At 34.7% G+C, this 23,433-nt stretch overlaps 2 protein-coding genes, 1 long non-coding RNA gene and 4 other non-coding genes across 7 annotated transcripts; 4 read left to right on the top strand and 3 right to left on the bottom strand.

Moving 5' to 3' along the window:
- Window positions 1-2,343: 2,343 nt before the first annotated feature.
- Window positions 2,344-5,876, bottom strand: LOC111275694 (Major facilitator superfamily protein). Its single transcript, XM_022861189.2, has 7 exons — window positions 5,673-5,876; window positions 5,086-5,213; window positions 4,545-4,766; window positions 3,945-4,412; window positions 3,376-3,573; window positions 3,136-3,273; window positions 2,344-2,982 (listed from the first exon to the last, which is right to left on the bottom strand). Exons 1-7 carry the CDS (start codon window positions 5,751-5,753, stop codon window positions 2,721-2,723), a joined length of 1,497 nt encoding a protein of 498 aa, XP_022716924.2. The 5' UTR covers window positions 5,754-5,876; the 3' UTR covers window positions 2,344-2,720.
- Window positions 5,877-7,009: 1,133 nt separating this feature from the next.
- On the bottom strand, window positions 7,010-8,742 carry LOC111276445 (uncharacterized). The gene is made up of 3 exons (XR_016333679.1): window positions 8,555-8,742; window positions 7,296-7,347; window positions 7,010-7,144 (listed from the first exon to the last, which is right to left on the bottom strand). It is a non-coding gene; the product is annotated as an uncharacterized LOC111276445 (transcript).
- Window positions 8,743-9,299: 557 nt separating this feature from the next.
- LOC149511741 (uncharacterized) lies at window positions 9,300-11,371 on the top strand. Its single transcript, XR_016333771.1, has 2 exons — window positions 9,300-10,227; window positions 10,765-11,371. It is a non-coding gene; the product is annotated as an uncharacterized LOC149511741 (long non-coding RNA).
- LOC149511744 (small nucleolar RNA R21) lies at window positions 9,497-9,583 on the top strand. Its single transcript, XR_016333900.1, has one exon. It is a non-coding gene; the product is annotated as a small nucleolar RNA R21 (small nucleolar RNA).
- LOC149511743 (small nucleolar RNA R21) lies at window positions 9,868-9,948 on the top strand. The gene has a single exon (XR_016333895.1). It is a non-coding gene; the product is annotated as a small nucleolar RNA R21 (small nucleolar RNA).
- Window positions 10,118-10,195, top strand: LOC149511742 (small nucleolar RNA R21). Its single transcript, XR_016333896.1, has one exon. It is a non-coding gene; the product is annotated as a small nucleolar RNA R21 (small nucleolar RNA).
- A 128-nt stretch (window positions 11,372-11,499) lies between the features above and the next one.
- On the bottom strand, window positions 11,500-15,228 carry LOC149511740 (uncharacterized). Its single transcript, XM_089754685.1, has one exon. It carries the CDS (start codon window positions 15,066-15,068, stop codon window positions 11,820-11,822), a length of 3,249 nt encoding a protein of 1,082 aa, XP_089610811.1. The 5' UTR covers window positions 15,069-15,228; the 3' UTR covers window positions 11,500-11,819.
- Between the last annotated feature and the right edge of the window lie 8,205 nt (window positions 15,229-23,433).

The following is a 23,433-nucleotide window of genomic DNA, read 5'->3' as shown; positions in this document are numbered from 1 at the left end:
ATAAATAAGCAAAGAGGGACAGCTGTAAACACCATTTTTATTTTTATTTATTATTATTATTATTATTATTATTATTTTCTTTTTTTTCTTCTTCTTCTTTCTTATCCGGTTCAAATCTAGTGCATTAAATGCACAATCCCTAAAGTCCAAAATCGTTGTCGCTAGCTGTCAGTGGCCGATCGATAAGCTACCTAACACGCGTGGCAAGCATGAATTTTTAGTTGAAAAAATGGGATTCGAATCCCAGAAGATATGGGATTTGAATCCCAGAAAGCTCTATAAATATAGCTTCTAACCTGCAAGAGGGGGGATCGATTAAAAAAAACAATCAGAGAGACCCACGAAAAAAGAGTTTTCCAGAATAAAAAAAATGTTTCCAGAATTAAAAAAATTTTCTTTCTGTAAAAAAAAAATAATAAAAACCACACAATTATCCCCGTAGGGAGGAACCCAGCGCCAAAAAAGCTACCAACAAAAAAAAGTCAGTCGATTTAAAAAAAAAAAAGAGACCGAAACTTTAAGTCCCGATCTACGTCGATTGGGGTTGTTTTCGATGAAAAGGATATCGGATCCAGAAAGCGCACGTCGAAGAGAATGTTTTAGCATCTTTTGAGATTTTTCGACAACCGACCGAAGATCGGCCAGCAACCACCAACGACGATCGACACGACGGATGGTGACCGACCAACCGGTCTAAAGAGAGAGGGTCTGAGTGTAGAAAGAGAGGGGGAGAAGAGAAAATGAGAGAAAAAAATTTTTTTGGGCCTTTGATAAAAACTGCCAAAGGTAAAACAACGTCATTTCAATAAACCTCCAAAACGAGGTCGTTTTAGCCTCTGAGATCTGTGCATCGACCCGTGACCCGACTCGAGATCTGTGCAACCGACCTGATTACTCGACTAATCGTTAGACCCAGACCGATTCATCTGAACTGACCCAGGCCAGGCCAAATCGTCTCTGAACAGTCAGATAGAACCAAGCCGCAAATCCGACAGGACTCGCGTTGACCAGTCCAGTTCAGGTAAAAAAAAATTTTTTAAAATTTTTTTAAAGATTTTTTTTATATTATTTTTGTTATTTTAATTATTATTATTGATATTTATGCATGTAAAAATATTTAAATTTACCAAAATAAATTTTTATTATTTTATAATATTAATTAATAATATAAAATTGATAAAAAAAAATAAGTAAAAGAAATTTTATCCGACGATGAGATTCAAAAGTATTTCGAGTAGTGATGCCTACGAAATCTCTAGGTGAAAAGATTTTCTTTAAGTACTATCAGTGTATTGGAGTATTTATAAAAAATTTTCAATAAAATAAAATTTTTTCTTTTTTTATTATAAAATAATAATAAATAAAAACTAATTAATAAATTAAGAATAAGTAATAAAAAATGAGACAAAAAGGGAATTTTATCCGATGGAAAGATTCTAAAAGTATTTCGAATAGAGATACTTTAAGAAATTCTTAGGTGAGAGGATTTTTTTTAAATATTACCAGTGTATTGAAATATTTATATAAAATCTTCAATATAACAAAAGTTTTCCTTTTCTTAAAAAAAAAAAGAGAATAAAATGTGTACATCAATATGATAACATTCTGCATTGCATACATGACATAATTTTTATAAAAAATAAATTCAGACCTCCTAAGATGAGATTCTAAGGTATTCCAAGAAACGGTGCCTAAGAAATCTCTAGGTGAGAAAAAATTCTTCTATTGTTACTAACGAATGGAATATTTTAAAAATTATTTCAATAAAAAGGTTCTAATTTATTTTTCTCGAATAAAATTTGAATAATAATTTTTTAAAAATAAAACAAAACAAACCAATTTTCAATAAATAAAAATATCAAGAAAATTATTTTTCCAAACACTGAGAATGAAACTATTTTTAATCAAAATCAAAGGATAACACATAGTTAAGTGATACCGTTTTTAAACAGGCGTCGTGAGGGTGCTAATCCTTCCTCACGCATAACTGACTCTTGAACTCAAACTGTTTCGCAGACTGTGAAATTATCTTTTTAATAAATTTTAATTAATTTTAAAATCTTATTGGAAGGATAAATTTTAATAGGTGGTCAATTGCACCTAGTCAAAAAAAATTGGTGACGACTCCATTTTTTGTTTTTTTTTTTATTTTGTTTTCAAATTCATTGGGAGGACACAAAACTGTTACGACAGATAAGATTTTTTTTGGTAACCATTTTTTCAATTAATAGATGGAATTTTTTTTTTGTAAAAAAATTTAAAGATAGATAAGTTATTCAATCCTTTAAATTAAGACGAGATGTGTACTCAACAGCTTAAAAAATAATGATTGCAAGTCATGTGTTCAAAATAACCTTATCAAAAGACCACCAACTAGATTCGAAGCCAAAGTCACTTTTGTCAAGAAGAACGATCCTACCATTTAAGCCAAACTCCTGTTGGTATAGATGGGACTGTTACATGCCTTGTTTTGTATACAATCAATCATCCAAAACTGTTTATACAACAATTTGTTTTGTACGTATCGAATGATGATTTCTAGGATGAAATCCCAGAATCATATGACTCAGAAGAACCTATTGCTATGAAATTCTGTGTATGCCTATCTGTATTTGTCTATCTGCACTTCAGCAGCAACAAAATTGATGAAAGGATTTAAAATGGTCAGGATAATATCTAGGCATCCTCGGTTGTCTGTTGGAAAATGCAATGGTGGTCAGTTATGATGCTATCCCTGTAGCTTCTTTGGGTATCAAAAACAAAAGCATGATTGGAATGAAAGTGCAGAGGAGTTGAATGATGATGCCGAAAAGAAGGTTGTTGAAAGATCCTGAAGAGATGTTTAAGATTGATGCCAGTCCAGCACCTACGAATGATCCTACAGTGGATCCAAAGTTGTTTATTGACATGAAGAGAGCAAATAGAGTTCCCTCGATTCCCGGTGGGCATAGCTGTCCGGACAAGATCAAGAATGGCATGAACCTGCGTTCACATGGAATGAGAGGAAGAGTGAATGACTAAACTGCAACAAGCACACACAAAAGGCATGTGCCTTTGGCACTTGATGAAGAATTTCTTGTTTAACATTGTCATATAAAGTTTATGAGGAATTATCAAAAGAAAAATCAAGCATACTTTAGTTGGTTGATGGCATCAGAAAGTGCAGATCCACAAAGCACCAAGGTCTTGTCTGATACTCCGAAGGCAACATTAGTTCGAGACACCAAAACAACATCGAAGAGGTTCAAGAAAGCCAAACCAATATGTGCCAACCTGCATTATGTTTGCAGAATAGGAGATGCAACGTGATCATATTATTTTTGAGAACGAAATTATTTGCCAAATGAATTTTAAGCTGAACTACTAAGTACTTACATGAGAATTCTTCGTAACTTCATTTTCTTCAAGTACTGATTATAAGTAAATGTCCCTGTCATGAGGCCCAACCATCCAATAACTCGTGCAGTCCCCAAAAAAGATGCTTCCAACTTCAAGAACTCTGTCTGGTAGTAGAACATGGCAGTTGAAAGGTTTGGAACAGTGATGTGTGCTAAGAAAAACCAAGCCATTGGTCTGGAGTTCCGAGGAGCAAATCAAATCAAAAGAAAATATGATTAGAAGGGCAAAACAATCTGTAAAATAAAAGTTGGCAACAATATCAAGCAATAATGTCAACTAGGTTAACAGTTGACACCAAAGAACAAGTTCGGATTATTCAATGCTGGATAGGCATATTCAAATGCTGTTTTAAATCTGCATTTATAGACAAAGAGATGAAACCACCAGATATGTTGACCATTAGTGCAGACTTTTCAAGCCCATAAGCCATTATCTATTTGAGTGATGATCATCTCAAGTAGTTGCCTTGGATATTCAAAGCATTTCATAACTTTAAGCTGACACTACATTTAACTCTCAGTACCAGAAAGTAAGTTAATATTTACCTAAAAATGATTGGCTGTTTAAAAGCACGACACAAACTGTAAGTGGCATCTTTCAGAGACTGAAACCACAGTAATGCCAGGAACTTGCCCTTCTCAGGACTCTGTGTCTGCGCTTTTCTAGGCATAAGTCGTGTCTTTTTGCTTTTCTTTTGGCCCTTCTTCCTTCTTCTGGCACTAGCATTGGATTTCTTTTCCAAAGAACTGTCTTCATCCAAATTGTTGGTCTTCCCATTCAAAAGATGGGAATCACTTGGATTAGAGAATTCAGATAAAACTTCAATGCCTGTAGAATTCTCTTGAACCAAACCACAGGAAAATAACTGTATGGCGGGAAGTACAGAGAAAAGAAGAAAAATGATATCTATCTTTAAGTTGCTTAGTGCATATCCTCCTAGCAAACTCCCACACACACCACCAAAAGCCATTGCTAACCACGATATTGACTGAAGGTCTCCAGCAAATAAGGCTCTGATCCAAATAGTTCAACTTTATAAGTTATTCGTTCTTCAGAAACATAGAAAATAATGCAAACAATTGGTTGCAAAAAACATAGAAGCGTTTATCACATAGAAATGCAGTAAATTTGGAAGATAAACTTACTTCTCACATCTTACAGCCTCAGCAATCATTGCATCAACTACAACATCTGCCATTGCAGAACCCAGGTTTTGCACTGTTAATAAGATTATGAGGTGCCACATGGAACTCCTTGAGGTTGCATTGACACCCAGAATAGGCCATGGCACAAGAGACATCACAGTGGCAATCACCAAGTACGGGATCCTTTTTTTCCCTTTAATGGGAATGCAGTCAGACAGAATCCTGCTTGTGGAAACACAGTAAGGCTATAGCAAACAATCAAGAGATAGTATACTGCAGTTTCCATGACAGCATATATTCTTCAGCTAGATAGCTGTCACCATATCGTATTAAGGCTTTGTATGGATTAAATCATAAATAACATTCTTTTACAACATATACCAAGGCCATTATTATCATTATTAAAGATTGCTTTATCAGTAAATTATGTTATAATCCAAATTTATTTAGAATCTCAATGTCTTTTTCTCAATAAATAGATCTACCACAACTACATCTTTGTGAGACAAACATAAGCACTAATCACAAGAATGATGCATACCCATATATAGGCTTAATACTCCATGGGAAAAATGCTATAGAAAACACAAATTGGGAAGCTGAAGGTGACAACTTAAGCCTGTCCTTAAGCTGGTAGGAAACTGCTGTCCATACAAATGATCTGAAACCCTGCATTCACACGTCAAGAAGTTACTTTAGATCCAAACTCAAAGTAGGAAAAAAAGAGGCAAAAAGGAACATTCATAGGAATTACAAGAACATAGAGCCTTAACAAATATCTCATTCATCAATATTCAACACTAATCAAACATGAGTTCTATTAACAAAATCTTTTCTTTCAAATACCCAAAAGAGCCTTTTTTTAACGAAAAAATTATCAAAAAAACTATTCCAAATTGTCATTTACAATTTCCTATAGCATCAAAAGCCATTGTTATAGAATCAAAAAAAAAATCTTTTTTAAAAGAAAATCAAAACTTTAAATGCAAATTCTTAGTTTTCAATAAAACCCAATAAGAAATCAATACAAGCTGAGATACCCAGAAATCCAAAGCAATGAAATTTCACATCTTTAGGCGTCCCGTGAATCAAACTAAGAAAAACAAAAGAGAGGAAGAATTAGGGAACCTGGGTGAAGTAAATCAAACAAACAAGCCATAAAAACGCCAACCCAAATGCCGTTCTGAGCTGCTTTATCCAATCTATCATCTTCGAAAACAAATTAAAAAAAAAAAAACTTCGAATTTCTCTCCCTCTCTTTGTTCTGTTTCTGTATCACCAAAGATCTTTCATTTTTTTCTTCTTCTCTCTCTTTTTCCAACGGTTTATTTGCGTTTAATGTTGATATGACTTTTATACCCATGATTTGTTGAGCCTACCACCTGGTTTGGGGATACTTTTGGCAGTTAAAGAATAAAGTAGTGAACACGTATATGGTCTAACCCTGTCTCGCCACGTAAGCCATCTTATCCCGCCAAAATTTACCATCAGCATATGATAAGGTCACAGCCATGTTACGCGTTTTGACTTTTGACTTTTTTGGACGAACTTCTGTATTAGGCCACTGATTCAAACTTTACCCTTTTTGCTTTGATAAATCAAAATTTTAGTTTGATAAACTTCTGATGCAATAATTAAAACAAAAATCACTTTTTATTTGGGGTCAAATGACGGTAAAATATTACTCGAGATACATTCCAATGATATCATATATAATGTTATAATTTTATTTTTTACCTGTTCTTAAATCATATTTAAGAAAGAATCCATAATTATGGATGATGAAATTTGTAGTTAAACCTTTCTTTCTAAATGAATGATTCATTTTTGTGCTTTTAGGCAATTCCAGTTCAGCCACATGATTTTGTTTTTCCAAAGTAAGTTCATCTTTTTCCAATTCAATGATCAGGTTATATAGTCAAATTTGTAATGGAACAAAGTGACCTGAGATTGCTCGATCACTCTGAGTAGATCAACAACCTCGAAAAGGTTTGATTGAAAATCGATTAGATTCATCGATGATAAAACAGAAGATGATACAGAACTCAGATGCAACTTAAAGAGGTCAAAAGAAACAGTAATTGCAAGCATGAAGAAAAGAATTATGTGAAATCATATGGCTCATACCACCTTACTTATAATTCTTTTTTTGTATATAATCTTTGCTTGTCGCAGGTAGACCACAGCATAGAACATGGTGATCCATCAGAAACATGAACTTTTCGGTATTAAGAACATATAAATTACAACATTATATACCATTTTTTTCATTTGCTTCTGTGTAAGACATTCATGATTGGAACTAACACATCAATTAACATTCTAAATGCAGTATGTCGGGGCACTGGAGGGTCGATAAATGAAAGGTCGGATGCTGTGGGAATGACCTGATGGACGATTATAGGTGAACTTGACACCGTTGCTGCCCTCCCTGAGATGGTTGCAGTGATCATGAAAACAACTGATGGGTCGTGCCAAGCATGCATCCCACTGGTCACTCTCAGGCATTGTTTCAGCCAAAATCCCCTTAGCGTTTTTGAAAGCCTGATAGTTTACTACTTCCCGAGATTTTGTAATGCAAAGAACAGCAACCTCAGCAGCTGCACCAAAACATTTGTTGTACATAAATATAAGATAAACAGATCAAATCTCATCGATGACTAATACATTTCCAGACAATGTTTGAAATATCAGTTAAGATTTCCACAGAAAAACCACCAACTTCATATGGTTAAAGTAATCAGGAATTACCTGGATGAATGAACCTAATTCTGTCCTTTAAAGCATCAATGCCATAGTACAACTGGAAAGATGAAAAGAACACAAAACGTAGATGGAGTTATCGGCCCTCACCAACAATGGCAATTAAAGTGATAAAATGTGAGAGCATTGCCTCCTTCTTAAGACAAAGAAAAACAAAAGGGAGATAGACTTATAAAGAATGCAACTGGCAAAAGATTACATTTCAGTGCCACCATTGAAAGAGAGAAATATCAAGGTTCATCAGTAATTCAACAAAGTTTGGTCATCTATTTGTGCAGTACTGAAGACTATTTCTACTATCACTAAAGTATGATCTTAAACTTCGGGAGCAGTTATATTGATTGCAAACAGCTCATTCTTGACTGGGGAATTGAAGAAGGATTTATTTATAAAAGACCAGACACCTTTTTCAATCCATTAGAAAGTTTTGGCAAGTACCCATTCTTGGATCGATAATCCACTTACTTCAACAAGTAAGCATAAAGAAAAAAGAAGCTTCTTTTCGACCATGATGAGTTGGTCTCACTGTTGTATCTTTACAACATTGGAACCCTAGATCTGTCCTTCACAATTTAAACTAACTTAAAACAACAAAGTAAGAAGAAAAGCCAACATGACAGCCATCAAAGTTGCAGACGAAAACGAATCCAACAATTTGTGATTTTAAGCCTATAAGGCTTTAACAGAATTGCTTACACAGACTTTTGGAAGGATGCACCATACACAAGAAGGATTCAGACTACAACAGTCAGCTCAGAGAACCTTTCTAGCACTGCATTAGCTGTTTGTAACCCAATTAGCCACCGGTAAAACTATCGAGCAAGCACCAATCATAGAATCGATTTACACAAAGCAAAGTAATCAGGAAAACCACTGCCACAGACAAACTACAAAATGCAGTGAACTAATCACTCCATCAAAAGGTACTTTTTTTTTCTTTGTCGAATCTTAGCATAAATTGAATCAATCCAATGGAATTATATGAACAAAACCAACTATCACCTGATTTAATCCAAATTCAATTCAAGTTCATAAGCATATAACTACTACCAAACCAATAATGGAACAAACTTTATCACTACCCAGAAACTTAAAACACATTGACACATTAAAGAATCATAATTCCAGCACAAAACCCACTTCAACATTCAGCTAGAAAACATAGCTTTACCAATCAAACATCCATAATTAAAAAAATTATAAATAAGAAAAAAAAGAGAATAGAAGAGAAAGAGAGAGAGAGGAACCTTCTAAAACATATCCTCAGGACCAATGGAAGAATCAGCGAAAACATCACATACAACTCTACCATGAATCTCACCAGTCCAAGATTTGACACCTGAGATTAAGAAAACAGCTAAGACAACAAAACACAGAACCAGATTCTCCTTCTTTGATTCCATGGCCATGGGATGTGGAATTTTTTTTTTTTTCAGTTGAGCTAATAGAAGTGTAACCAGAAAGGACAACAAACAACGGTTTTTTTAACAAGACACGTGTGTGTACGTAGACTTGTAGATTTGTAGAACTGAATTTAGTATTCTGTGGGATATAGTGGGTCCCCTTAGCTTTGACTTCTTCAACTTCGCTGAATGGCCGGATTTAGATGCGATGATTTCTCTATTCGCCTAATCTAAAATATTAAAATTTATATATTGATATAATATTTTATATAAAAATTATGCATTATAGTTTATAAAATTTATGTGTAATTATTATTAAAATTTTTATTATTGTATTTTTATAATTTATTCTTATATAATATTCATATCATTACCAGTCGTGTACCATCCGATTTTGTTTGGAAACCAACTTCGGCATTTTGCTTTGTTATTTGTCAATGGTTAATCATGGATTCCTTCCAAACGGGCCCAGCTTGCTACATCGAAAAAATCTTATAAAAAAGTTTCGTGGCATATTGTAATTTCATTATAATTGAAGGACCAATCAGGCAATTTCCATTTATAATCTCATTCTATAAAGCAGCTAAGTCGAAAACTCTCATCCCATAATCACCAATCAAAGTGTATACAATATCCATCAATAGACACCAAATTCTGTGTTTTTTTTATTCTTCGCTTATTTTTTTCGTTTTTTATTCGGAATTCGTCGATCATGGAATCAAGGCCTTTTCTTTTCAAAGACGATTTTTCATCCCATTTTTTTTGGGTTTTTTTTGTTTTTAAATATATACCTATGAAGAAGCAATCCCAAAAATAAAATAAAAGTAGAGGACAGATCAATTTCCATCGACGAATATCCAATTCCGAGGGATGGGTTTCTATTTTTTTTTCTTTTGCAATTCTCTGCTTTTTTTTGGGGTAAATTGGAAGTTAAAATATTTATCTTTGCATCTCAATGATGTTGCACATTTTTAATGTTAAAACTTAAAAGCAGCCCCTTTGCTTTCCCTTTGTGGGTTTTCATTGTTTTTTCATGAATAATCTCCCTCTATTTTTTTTTTTTTTAAACTCATTTGTTGATTAAAAAAGTTTCTTTTTTATTTAAAATGGTTTTTTTTTCAATAAAAGAAGTGATTTTTTTATGGTGATCCGTTTTACATCCCAATGATGAATTTTTATTTGATTTTAAAAGTTGATAGGCCTGATTTGCATTGAAGAATAGATAATTTTGAGGGATGGTTTTTTTCTTTTAATTTCATCTCATTTTTTATTGTGATATTTTTAGATTATTTTTGTCTTCTTTCTTACTTTTACTAATTAGTTAGATAATCTAATTATATTCAGTGATAAATGCTTCTTGAAAGAAGATTTCTTTTTCAATTTTTGATTGGAATTTGACTTGACTTGCATCCTTGTGAAGAATCATTTTAAAAAATTTAAAGCAGTGGACCGATATTAATTGATAAGTAATGAATCTGAGGGATGCATGCTCCTAATTTTACTAGGCAAAAACAAAGGTTTGGGTATTCAATTTCTATTCATTTGTTTGCTTGCTTGTTCCTTGAGTTTCTTTTTCTCCTTGAAATGCTTGGTTATGAGCTTTCTTTTTCTAAGTGATTCTTGTGTTTGTGAACCTGGAAAATCATTTAGATTAAATACTTCAGCCATGTGTTTTAATAGTTGCCCTACAATTTTGCATCCGAATGATGACGAAATGGATGTTAAAAGTAGTGCCTGATCGATCAACAATTAGTTGATGATAAATCCATCTTGAGGGATGCGTAATTTTTCTTCTTGAGTTGTTGTTGACCTTCCTCGAATACTTTTTGTTAACATAATTAGTGTCATGTAATTTATCTTTGATATTGTGTTATGGTTTCAGGCCTGCTGATTTTGCCATAGCAGGGTATTTTATTAGGGTCTTAGCTTTTCAGATTACCTTTTCAACATTTAGGATTGGCATTATTGTGTTATCGCAGGCTGTTGACTGATGTATGCTAAGGTCTAATGAGGTTAATTTTCGATTTTCTTTATTCTATTTGTTTTGCTAGCAGGCTGTAGAAATGGACAGACATGGCCATTTGGGAAACAGAGACTTGTCAATTTGCTTGAACAAGTGTACTGATTGTTGAATAATTGAAGAGTAAGGTTGGTAACAGGGAAATTGAAATTGGCAAAAGATTAAGAAAGCATCTCACAAACTCAGGGCTGCTGCCTGAGAAGGGGATGTATGATGTTAGAAATGTAGAAAGTGCTTTGAGGATCCAGAAGCTGGAGAAAATGTATAGACTGAAATAAGAATATTGGTTCCTATTATATTTTCTTCCATCGTCTCTGATGTTTAGGCTCCAAAACCCTTGAAGCTGTAAATTTCTTAGTAAATTGTTTGGTGGAATGCTATTTGTGAAAGATTGGAAATGCAAAACGATTTTCAGAAACGGCCTTTCTTATTTGGTTAGTTCCTGTTATGTCAGTATAAATACAGTTTCAAGGGGGTAAAATCTGGAGTCGAAACTCAACTGAAGCTGAAAAAGCTCCCATGAAAGCCATTCAATCCTTAGCAAGAAAATGTATGGTAGTTATGCATTTTAGCCTTTGAGGGAATAGATTTACAATGCTATGAAAAAAAAAAAAAGAAAAAGATCTCTTTGAAATGATCAATTTTATGCAGCCTGGTGGATGCACATGAATATCATTTAAAGCTCCATTATCAAGTTGGAGATAATTATAAACCTTGTTAGATCACCAGTGATCCATCAAGTGCATGAACAAAGCATGGTAGGCGATCATTTCCGAATTTATAACAAACGCGAATCACCAAAATAGAACAGCATCAAAATCATGAAAATTTTCAAACTATACATCTGCCTATGGAGCTACCATTCATTCGCTGTGGCTAGGAAGAAGACAATTGCATAGGTTTTACTGTAGAGAAGCTTAAAGTAATTACAGTTAGCTTTTGGCAGAGATGAATGCTAACTAAACAAATCAGTTAGCTTCAAAGCATGGTCTTCCATAACTAGCTGGTTCTCTATCACAGCGTCTACTTCCTCCAGCAAGCTCACTTCTAACTGATGATCAGAAATTGCCAAAAAATGACTAAACTGAATTAACATATGCCATTATTAATGACTTTAACTTTCCTTGCTGCTTTTATCTCAGCAACCAGTCTTTCCAGCCTGCTAATTCGTGCTTCGAGATGTAGCTTTGATATCTCATTTAGACAGCTATTACCATAACCCTCAATGTCATGGATACTTGCAGCTTTATCATCTGAACTACCATCGTTTCCCATCGTTTTATCAGCAGGCCTCCCATCATTACTTTCAATTGCATCTTGAATGGTAGCTCTCTTTGAACCTCCATTTACAGCTTCAGCTGGCATAACCATTTCTGCTTCAAGTGTTGTTATCAGCTCACATCTTGGAAGTTCATTATCTGCGATTGAAGAGGAAAAACTTTGATATTGACCTGATGAGTTCTCTCCAGCATCTCTGTAGTCAACATTGTCAAGCTTGTCATTAGATTTCAACATTTCTGCTACTGTCAGTTGATCTTCATCATGAGAACCCAAAGAAAGACTTCGACAATGACTGGCTGACTTCTCATCATATCTACCCACTTTATTTGCCATATTGTCACGACTGCTAGCAGATCTTGCAATTTTCTCGGTCACTTTATCTTCGACTACATCCCTGACTTCAAGTATATTAGGAGAAATACCAGGAACAACTAGGGTAGTCACTTCGTCTTCGTCAACAGAAACATTGGCTTCCACCATATTGCATTTGGGAGGAAAACCAGGAGGGACTAGGGGAGTCACTTCGGCTTCATCAACAGAACCCTTGGCTTCAACTATACTGCGTTTGGGAGGAAAACCAGGAGTAAGTAGGGGAGTGACTTCATCTTCATGAACAGAACCCTCGCCTTCCACCATATTGCATTTGGGAGGAAAACCAGGAGGAACTAATGGAGTCACTTCTTCATCAACACATTTGAAAGGAAAATCAGGATGAATCAAGGGAGTCATTTTGTCTTCATTAATCAAACTTTCGGTTTCTACCACATTGCATTTGGGGGTAAAGTCACGAGGAACTGGAGCAGTCACCTTATTGTCATGAACAAAACCTTTGGCTTTCAGCATGTTTGCTTTAGGAGGAAAACCAGAAGGAAATGAAAGAGTCACTTTTTCTTCATTAAAAGAACTTTTGGCTTCTACCACATTGCATTTGGGGGTAAAACCGGGAAGAACTGGGGCAGTCACCTTATCTTCATTAACAGAACCATTGGCTTGCAACATATTGCCTTCAGGAGGAAAACCAGGAGGAACTGCAGAATTATTAAGTTCCTTCCGAATTACAAAACTAAGCGCTAGTTCTTTTAAAGGCTTAGTATGAGAGGTAGCTGAAGTAGTCTCATTCTTATCTTCACTGTTTACTTCTGAACCAAGTGCTAGACCTTTTGAACTCCTTGGAGGAAATACATGAGGTACTGGTGTAGTGTTGCCTTTCCTCTTTCTTTCTGAGCTTCGAGCTACAAAACCTGCATTATGAACTTCCTTCTTCCATTTTGGATTTTGTGATAACCTTTCCAATCTTTTCAGTGGAGAACCAAGAACAGAAGTGGCATTGTTACCTTTCTCCTTTTGTTTTAAAAACTGGCAAGATCTCTTCAAACTCTTGAGATGGAAATCAGGTCGAGTTGAAGCAGAAGTACCTTCCTTTGCTCTTTTCGATTTCTTTGGGTTTATGTTAGATCCAGAAAAGCCCTTACCTTTTCTCATCCCTTTAAATTTCTTTGGCATTCTCTTAAAACCAATGCAAGTATCATCTTGCTTTGGTCGTTTCAAGCTCTTCAGAATCATCTTACAACTGGTAAACACATTACTTCCATTCATTCCCTCTGCTCTATTTGGTGTTATGCTGAAGTTTGTGAAACTTCTTTGCTCTTGCAGGCTCAACACTGATTGCGTCCACCATTTCAAGTACTGAGTAGTAACATCTCCCTCAAAATGCGTGGGTGGAATGTATAACTTCCCACCACCAGGAGACTTAATGTAATCAGACCATGCAATCTCAGGACTATCATTTGAACGGGAAACACAACCAGGAATATCTTGATCCATTCCAAATTGCAATGCTACTCGCTGTGGAAGGTACTGCTCTATACAGTCAAGTCCGACTAGCTCCGAAGCCCTCAAGCATCGAGCAAATGACAGCAATTCATCATCAAAACTTGAATCAATTAATATCCATTTCGCCTTGTCTCCATAAAACTTAGCACCATCACAGTTTGTTACTTTCCGAACATAAGGACGCCACTCAAACCTTTCCTTGGATGAGTCTAGAACTGACCTCACATCTTGCACTTTGCTATTTAGGCCATCCCACAAAGCCAACCTTGGCTTACCATTTTCAATCAAATTAGGCTTTGGCCGTAAGTCCAAAAATCTCTCCCAGATCCAAACCTGGACTAATAGAAGTGGTGACCAAAGGGAAATTGCTAGTGCAACATTTTCATCATCACAATTGGACTCTAACAGTGTTGAAGCAACAATATTTTGTTTTAAACAACTCAAATCTCTATAAATTTTAGCAAGAACAGCAGGTGCAAGCGCAATTCTAGTCCCCCTAGCAAAGTGTATAGCAATAGGGAAAACACTTTCAGCAACAACATCAAAAGAAGACGATAAAACAAACCTTGATAACCACAATGCAAGAAAAGCCTCATGCTCGACTTCGCTATCACTGTTGATGAATTTCCTCATCCATAGGTTATGGGAAACCTTTTTAGATGCACTCCTGTTGATTTCTTTCCTTGCATTGTTAAGTTTCTCCCTTGTCTCCTCCATTTTTTCTGTTTCAACAGGGGTGAAAACAGGAGACCCCAAAACAGAATAACCCCCCAAGAGCATGACATCTTCCAATGTAATCGTTGCTTCACCCCAAGGAAAAAGAAAACTTTTGGTTTCATGGCACCATTTTTCAGCAACCCCAAACACCAAATCATTGTTTCTATTTATCTGATACGTAGAATTCATGATAGCTTCGAAAATACCTGCTTTCTTCCATGTAGATTCATGCAAAGAAGCCATCTCGACTACCCAAGTTTTCCAATTCCTTTGTGGACATCTCCAGCCACAGAATTTGACTTCTAAAGGCCATTTTTTGGGCTCAAAAGTGGTTGGCAAAGAGGAAAGACAACGTCTTGTGAGGTTAGCAACCGGTGTTTCATCAATGCAACCTAAGCCTATGGAAGGTGTGATGAAATGGGCCATTCTTACTTTAAGGTTCTTACCAGCTGGTGAAGCCATAAGCTCAAATCTTTCTTCAACAATGGCGTTTGAGGACTCCTCCATAACCAAGAAAGCAAGATTGTTTGGGCAAAAAGTTATCTTTAGTTTCGCAAGGGGGAGTTTTCTGAAGGGTTTAAACTATGAAGTAACTTAACCACGAAGAGAAATACCGTACTTAAGGCTGCCTTTTCAAAGTGAACCAATCAGAACCTAACCTAAGAAAAAAGGACATAATTTCCTAATACTAAAAAAGAAAAACAATGATAAAAAAATACAATCTGATCCAGTTGGGTTGCATATTGGCAAGCACCATGAATCATGGTTTTTTCTAAAGAGTGAATTTAGGTAGGTTCTGAATCAGTCCATGTGGGATGCAATACGATACAGTTTGGTTTATAATATTTTATTGAGTCCTTTGCATCATTATTTCAATGCATTGATCAGATTTTCTAAAACTAAAGATCAATTATCATCAACACGCTGATTTTATTATACTTATTATAGCTGTTAAAAGCTTAATATGTTTGATTAACCCATACAAATTTTGTGACAAGTGACTTGAAAGTCATAAAGTCATAAGCATTACTTCCAATATTGAAAATAATTTTGGGTAAATGACAAAAATGTTGAAAGTGATAGTTTTTCTTTTAGGTCATCAACTCGGTCTGTTCTTGATGAATTTCGATTCGATTCGATCTGATTTTTTATAATTAACTTTTTTAAAAAAAATTAAATTTTTGATTAGATCGGATAGTGTATTATTAAAAAAAAAAATTGAGATCGAGTTGGGTTTGAGTTTTAAGTAAATTTGATTTTACTCGATCTGATATTTATATAAAAATTAATTTTTTTAATTAATTATTTAAATTTTTTATTTATATATATTATATAATTATATATTTAAATATTTATGTTTAAAAAATAATATTTTATTAATTTCATATCGGGTCAGGTTCGAGACAACAAAAATCCTTTGCGATACTACTCGTTATCCACTTTAATTTTTTTATTATAAAAAATAAAAATAAATAAATAAATTGATTTATGTAAGTATTTTTTATTTAAGAGAAAGGACAAAAAAAAAAAAAGATTATTATAACCTTCTTTCTCACATGATCTCATCCTCCTTCCCATTTTCTCTTCTCGGTACATGTATCCTGGTGCATTAACCTGCATGGCTATATCCTTAGCTCCCCACTAGTACTAATCCACAAAATTTGAGGCAGGTGTTGGTAATCATGCCACTAATCCAAGTATGAAAACCAATTTATCAGGAAAATGAAGAGAAGATTGAGAATGTTGAAAGAAAATGGTGACTAAAGGCAAAGGGACCATAGGAAAACCATTTTTTTCTGGGAGAATTCTAGTGCTTTTCAATATGTTGGTCATTTAAATTTACCCAATCACACAATATTCCATGTGATAATGTACAATATCTGGGACAAAAATGTTGAAGACAAGTGGCTAAATTGAAGCATGAATTTCGAAATCATGAATTTAGTGTGACCCTTTACTTAAAGTTTGCCAAATTGAAGCATGAATTTTGATTAGAAATTGTTTAGTTTGAAGGTTAAATGTACATTAATGGCCACTTTATTACTCTAATTATATGGTGTATGAAGGTTAATGTTCTTGTCCTTTGTTTAACAGGGAAAAGAGCAAAATTTTCTGTCCTTTCAGTTGCAATCTTATTCACACGCAAAGCAACATCCAAAATTTGTGTTTTTGGCTAGTAATGGCCTAATTTCACGGATGAAAGAGGGTTTGTTTTTGGTTTATAGCAATATTTTAACCTATAGACTGTTCATTTCCTTTCAGCATTTTCTCACTCCTCTCTTTTTTGTCTTGTGTTTCAGAAAATGGCAAATGAACACCTTCATTCCATTTTTCAAATATGTAGAGATGAAAAATTGGTATCCCCCAAAGATGGGAAAATCATTTTTGGAACTGCCAGGTTCCTGAAACCATGTGTCCAAACAGTGGCACAAGCTGTAACTGTTCCCGACACTCCTTTGCTGTTTGAACTCTTCTCTGAAAACCTTAAACAGTTGCCTGAAAATGTTGATATAAAAGGCTGGCATATTCCTCAAAAACGTTGGGAAGAATGGGTTGATAGGATGGCTGGAAAATATGGTGCCTTGTGGAAGCTGACAGGCATATGTGATGCTATTATGAGTTCTAGATATGAAATCAGGTGTAACAAAGATTTGCTACTCGGGTTGGTTGAGTTCTGGTGTCCTGAAACTAATACATTTGTTTTTCCATGGGGAGAAGCAACTGTCACCCTTGAAGATGTGATGGTTCTTGGAGGGTTTTCAACACTTGGAGAGTCAGTGAGGAGACCTCTAGAAGGGAAGTTGGTGAAGATTGAGGAAGAGATGAACAAGAAACGTTTGATCCTGTCAAGAGACAAGTCAAAAAAGGCTAGTCATAGTTGTTGGATAAAGCATTTTATGGAAGAGCAAAGTGAATTTGAACATGTAGCATTCTTGTCACTCTGGCTGTCAAGGTATGTTTTCCCTTCTCTGCCTGAGAAAATTGTTGCCAAGCAAGTTTTACCAGTTGCTATTCATTTGTCTTCGAAGACAAGAATTGCACTTGCCCCAGCAGTTCTGGCAAGCCTTTACAAAAGCCTGACATTGTTGCAAAATCAAGCAATGTCTTCTCCCGAGGAAATTACTGCTTCAGGTCCATTAAAACTTTTACAATTATGGGCTTTTGAGCGGTTTCCTTCTCTTGGTCCAAGTATTCCCAATGCCCTCAAGCTTGGAGAACCTAGAGCTGCTCGATTTCATAGACTGAATGCCAAAATCAGCCTGCCACTGGTTAGATCAGTTGTTAGATTATCGGATAATTTTAGGAACCGTCCATATGTTGCTGATTTGAAAAATTGGGGACATCCATCCTATTATCAAGAGACTAAATTTTTAGCTTTTCACTATAATGACCCAGATGAGGATCTAAAGTCTTTTGCTAGATGCTTGCATACTTCTGTGTTAGTTGGAATAGATTGCAAAGAAGAGTATTTCCCACACAGGGTGGCAATGCAATTTGGATACGATCAAGATCTTCCTGCTGCCTTTCCTGTTTCTAGCATCTCATGGGAAAATGTTAGGTTTGCTCTTCTACCAAGGTCTTTTCAGCCGTGTGTATCAGTCAGGTATTTCAATTGGTGGGCTAGATCTAACTCTGCTCGGAAAGCGGCTTTGGGGGATATCAAAAGAAATCAGAATATAAGCCCAACATCAGTTCCGGCTAAAAGAAATGTGGAAAGTTGCCATCCTTCAAATGAGTTTGGTGTGAAGAAACCTAAGAAATTAGAAACAAAGGTTTCAATGAAAGCTGAAACTGAAGGATGTTGTTCCTCATTTGCAAATGATTATGCAGCCAAAACTAGATCTCATACGATTCAGGATTGTAATGTTGAGCTTGACCATCCAATGTACTCACTGCATCCGGCAACAATTTCAAGCCAGAAGATCATATCGCCACCATTTCAGTTGGAAAGGACCAAAGTTGATTCCAAAGATCCAGCAGCAATGTGTAGTCTGAAAAGTAATAATACATTTGCTCAAGTTTATGCTGATAACAATAGCGAAGAGAGCATGCCTCAGCTGCGCCTGAGTTGTCCTCTAAGGTGAAGGGACAGGCATATGAAGAGCACAGTGATACAGATCATATCTCTCTTTCAGAACGCATGAAGCATGTTTCTGGCACCCCAAAAAAAGGAGCTGGCCTGTATAAATCTTCACCCTGCTACCAATTCCGAACCTCTGATTCCCCAACTTCAAGAGTTCTCAATGGAAATCCGAGAAAGAGAAAGTTCTCCCTCACAATTACCGGAAGCAGCAAAGCAACCACTCTGCCTTTTGATGGCAATGCTGGAAGACAAGTCAATGCTGGTGATTCTGACCAAAAAATTAAGAGAATTATTAAAGAAGGGACGAAGGCTTTTGATCACACAAATGGTCCATTGGACGGATCCGAGCATGAGGCGAGAGTTGAACAGAAGAAAATATTTTTAGGATCACTTAAAGGTATTGGTAAAGAAAGGAAGGCAAGAATGGCTGAAGGGTTTCCCAGGAACTCTAAAAATGTTACCTTCAAAGATACTACTACTACAGGTTCAATTGAGAAGTTTGGACTAGAATTAGAAGGCAGGCTAAGGAGATTGGAGAAACTGGCAGGGATACCCCAAATGAAGAACTAGGAAAACCAGTAATAGAAGAAACTTATAGTTCACTGATTTTTGTCTAGGTGCTAAGCTCTTCTCATTTGATTTTTTTCTCTAGTTACTGAAGTGGAATCAGAATTTCATCATTTAGAACTAATATAGTCAGTTTGCAGTGTTTACTTGTTATTATGCTTGAACCTGTTTAATATTATAAGTTTTTCTCTTACATGCCAGTGATCATTCAAGTGCAAGATTTTAGAAGATCCTACTGCCTTTGTTCTGTATGACATTTGCATAGCTGTTTCTCTTTTTATGTCAAAAATGTGTAAGGTTATTAATATGAAATATTTTATTGCATTATGCCAGTAGATTTAGAATTTGATGCTGATAAACCACTTGAAAGGCAACTTTCATGTGAGATGTCAAGATCTAATCATATTGACTGTTTTCTTGTTCAGATGTTTTTAATCAAAGTGGTTAATTAAGCATTCAATGCCTAGAAAGTAACACAGAATAAAAATGACTACATTTAGAATTAATTTAGAGTGGTTGCACATTGGGTTAGATTTTTTTATTCCACATCATTGCTTTTACATGTTTTACGATCAGATTTGCATACTTAAAGGCAGCACATGCAAAATTTTATTGTCCAATTTCTTTGATCTGGATTTTTGTAGAAACAAATAGTTAGTATGCAAGTTTAACATGAAGATTAAAACCCCTATTGTACAAAGTTGTTTCTATAGGAGCAATTTGAAACTGAACAATTTGTTCTCAAGCAATGTGTATACCATCATTTGAGTGTAATGTTACCAAACCATATGCAGATTGGTAAAACTCATAGAAGCATCAAGTTTTAGGCTTTCAGCCCATGTTGACGCTCTCAAGTTGTTTCAAAGGAGGCTCAGGAGTATAATAATCTCTCTTTATTTTGTGCTCTCTTAGCCCATTCCTTTCCTATCCTATCTTTGTTTAATCTTTTGCCATTTTGTGGGGTTTTATCCCTACCAATAAAGAAGCCATCCTATTAAATATAAAGTAGGTAAAATCAAAGTTCTGAACTATGAAGGCTTCATGTTGCCTTTTGAATCTCCCTTCTCTGCTGTGAACCAAACAAATCAGTAATTTAATAAAGGCTACAGCCAACAGGTTAACAACAATGGAAGTATGCCAGTAAGAAAATGTGATTTTTACAACGTGGGCACCAACTTTTTATCCCTTTGAGAAAGATTTTAGAAATTTCTAACAGCAACAATGGAGAAGCAATCAGACACCATTTTTGAAGAGAGGGAAGAGTTCACTGTTTCAGCTACTGATGGACACCCTACAAGAAGAAAAGCCCACTTTCTGAAGCCAACTGCCACCTCAAACAAGAGAATAGTTTCTAAGCTTCCTCCAGAGTTGAACAGAAGAAAAGATTTGAAGAATCACTTTAAAAATATTGGTAAAGAAAGCAAGCCAGGAACTCTTAAAAATGTTAACTTCAATCAGGTTCAATTCAGAAGTTTGGACTAGAGTCAGAAGGAAGGCCAAAAATGAAGAACTAAGAAAACAACTAACAGATGAAACTTAATAGTGCTTTTCCATTTTGTCTCCGATAGTTAATGAAGTGGAATCAGAACTTCATTGTTTAGAACTGGTATAGTCATTTTTCCAGTCTTTACTTGTTTTATCATGCTTGAACCTGGTTTATGTAATGAATTTTTCTCTTACATGACAGTGATTATTCGAGTGTTAAATTCTAAAATTGTCCTACTGCCTTTGTCTTTTATGACATTTTGACTGCAACCTGAGATAAAAGAAGAAAATGTAGGTGTTAAGATTTGAATCTCAGATCTATTAGACACCACTCCTAATTCATCTTTTATGACATTTGCATAGCTCTCACTTTGTTATGTCAAAATGTTTAAGGTTATTAATATGAAATTTTTTGCATTATACAAGTAAACTTTGAATTTGATGTCCCTCATATAAGAGATAGAGAAGTAAGAGGGGAATAAGTGCATATTGTTTTAAAACCTTGAAATTTTAAAACTATTATTTTGTTTCCATTATACAGGAAACATTCACACCATTGTTTTGTTGATAATACAGCACATGAGAAACTCAAACACAAGCAATTAGGTCAAGCCATTGCCATCCAAATTAAAAATGATACAGGAAATATCATGACACCATTATTTTGTTGATAGCAAACATGATGAATATCCATGTTTATGATCCAAAATAATCGCACATTTTCTAAAGCTTGGCAGGTAAATTGGAGCTATAGCTTCTGGTAACTGGAAACTTGACGTGGTCGGATAGTATTGTTACAAGCCTTTTTATATCCTGTGTTGTGTGTGCTGCAGTAAGAGTTACTCGTAACCTAAAAAAAAAAACGTAAAATTAGAAGGATTAACTGGGAAAAAAGATTGAAAGCAATAGGACAAGAAAATGACCATTGCTAGCATGTATGTAAAGTGAAAAGGAAAAGAAATATGAAACCTTCCAGTGTTGGGAGGTCCGACAATTGTCACGACATAGATACCAGATTCTAACAATATCCTGAACAATAGATGACATTATGTACACTGTTAGAAGCTTTATTGTATAGTGATAATGAACATAATCAATGATAGAGAAAGAGATATTGACTAGAGGGTGAGAAAGAACAAACCTGCTCGCTTTGGCCGTATTCTCTGGACTTCCTATTATTATGGATAGTATCTGACTTGTGACAGGGATTCCAGTCAGAGACTGGAACTCTTGCATCCGTTTCCTAACTTCCATTCTACGCCATGCTTCTTTCCTTGCCACCACAACCGAGGCTAATTCATACATGTACTCAACTTAATCAGCATCACAACAATTATATGGTAAGTAATCAGTACTTATATAACAAACAGGCAAGTTCTAGTAAGTTGGTATGGGATCATGTTGGATTCAGTACATTTTGAATTTGAATTATTTCGGATTTAGTTTTTTTAAGTTTGGACCTTTCAAACTTGGATTGGATTTGGGTTCATGCTAGTAATATAATTTTTTAGATTCTATAGAATTTGTAATCATTAGGGGTATTTTCGGATCCAAATGATAAATTAAAAATTTTTTTTATTAAAAATTATTAACAGATCAAAAGAGATTTTTTTTATTTTAAAATTGATCTGACATTTATAGTGTTACATCAATTTGATTATATTATTATTTTATCTCACAAATTCTTTACTTTTTATTTATAAGTAAAGTTATTTAGAGATTATTTATTTATTTTATTTTTTCTTTTACTATTCCCATTTTCCACTCTCTCTCCAACTTTTAATAGTTGATTTTTTATTTGAATATCAAAATATAGATGAAGAACACTCTCTATATTTATCTTTAATCATTCTATTTTTCTGTTGTTATTCGGGAATTTGACTCTTTACTTGGAGCTTGGCACCAACAATAACCATTTCAATACATTCTTTTCCGGTTTGGATTTTTTGGGTTCGAATCATTGATTTTTTTTTTGGTCAAATCAAGTTCGGACGGGTTCATATTCAAAATTTTCAGACGTTATCCAAGTTCGGGTTCATTTAGTCTCCTCTTCACGTCTAATCACTTTCTTGATCGTTTCTGCAACCCAATGTAGTACTCCACTGTATTTGTAGTTAGAAATAGAGAAGGTAAAAAAATCCGAATTTATCGGATTTTGACCTAATCTTGTAGGATTGATTTTTTTTAAAAAAAATTGAGTGTCAGATAAGATCGAATATGATAAAAAATTTTCGGGTTCGAGTCGGAATCAGATTTTAGGTAAATCCGATCTTATCAGACCCGATATATATATATAAAAATTATTTTTTTAATTTTATATTTAATTATATATATTTAATTTTATATTTATATTTAAAATAATATTTTATTAATTTCGAATTAGATCGGATTTAATTTTATATACTGTTAGATCGAATTCAGATATTAAAAATAAAAAAAATTTTAAATCGAATACGAGTTCAGTTCAGATATTATATATTTAAAATCGAATCAGATTCGAAATGAGTAAAAATCTACCCCGATTCGATCCGTTGCCATCCCTAGAAAGGACTTTGAGCTTTACCATATGAGGCAGCAGCCAAGGGAACCGGCACAGTTGTTGAAAATATGAAAGAGCGACCCCTTTATTGAATGAATTGCTTCCAGGTTTTACTGTTCATGTAATTGATTTTTTTTTTTGTTAGAAATTAAATCACACTTAATATTTCTCCATTGGTATGATTTGACCCAGTGTTG

The sequence above is a fragment of the Durio zibethinus genome, chromosome 25 (genome assembly GCF_047325235.1).
Source record: "Durio zibethinus cultivar Kanyao isolate XHJ-2024 chromosome 25, ASM4732523v1, whole genome shotgun sequence".
Lineage (NCBI taxonomy): Eukaryota > Viridiplantae > Streptophyta > Magnoliopsida > Malvales > Malvaceae > Durio > Durio zibethinus.
This window is presented reverse-complemented; position numbering and strand designations above follow the sequence as displayed.

Coding starts and splice junctions, on each gene's coding strand:
- LOC111275694 (XM_022861189.2), bottom strand. CDS start 5,753: ATGATAGATTGGATAAAGCAGCTCAGAACGGCATTTGGGTTGGCGTTT. Junction 5,214..5,672: donor GTTTGATTTACTTCACCCAG/GTTCCCTAATTC, acceptor GTGTGAATGCAG/GGTTTCAGATCATTTGTATG. Junction 3,574..3,944: donor AAACAGCCAATCATTTTTAG/GTAAATATTAAC, acceptor TCGGAACTCCAG/ACCAATGGCTTGGTTTTTCT.
- LOC149511740 (XM_089754685.1), bottom strand. CDS start 15,068: ATGGAGGAGTCCTCAAACGCCATTGTTGAAGAAAGATTTGAGCTTATG.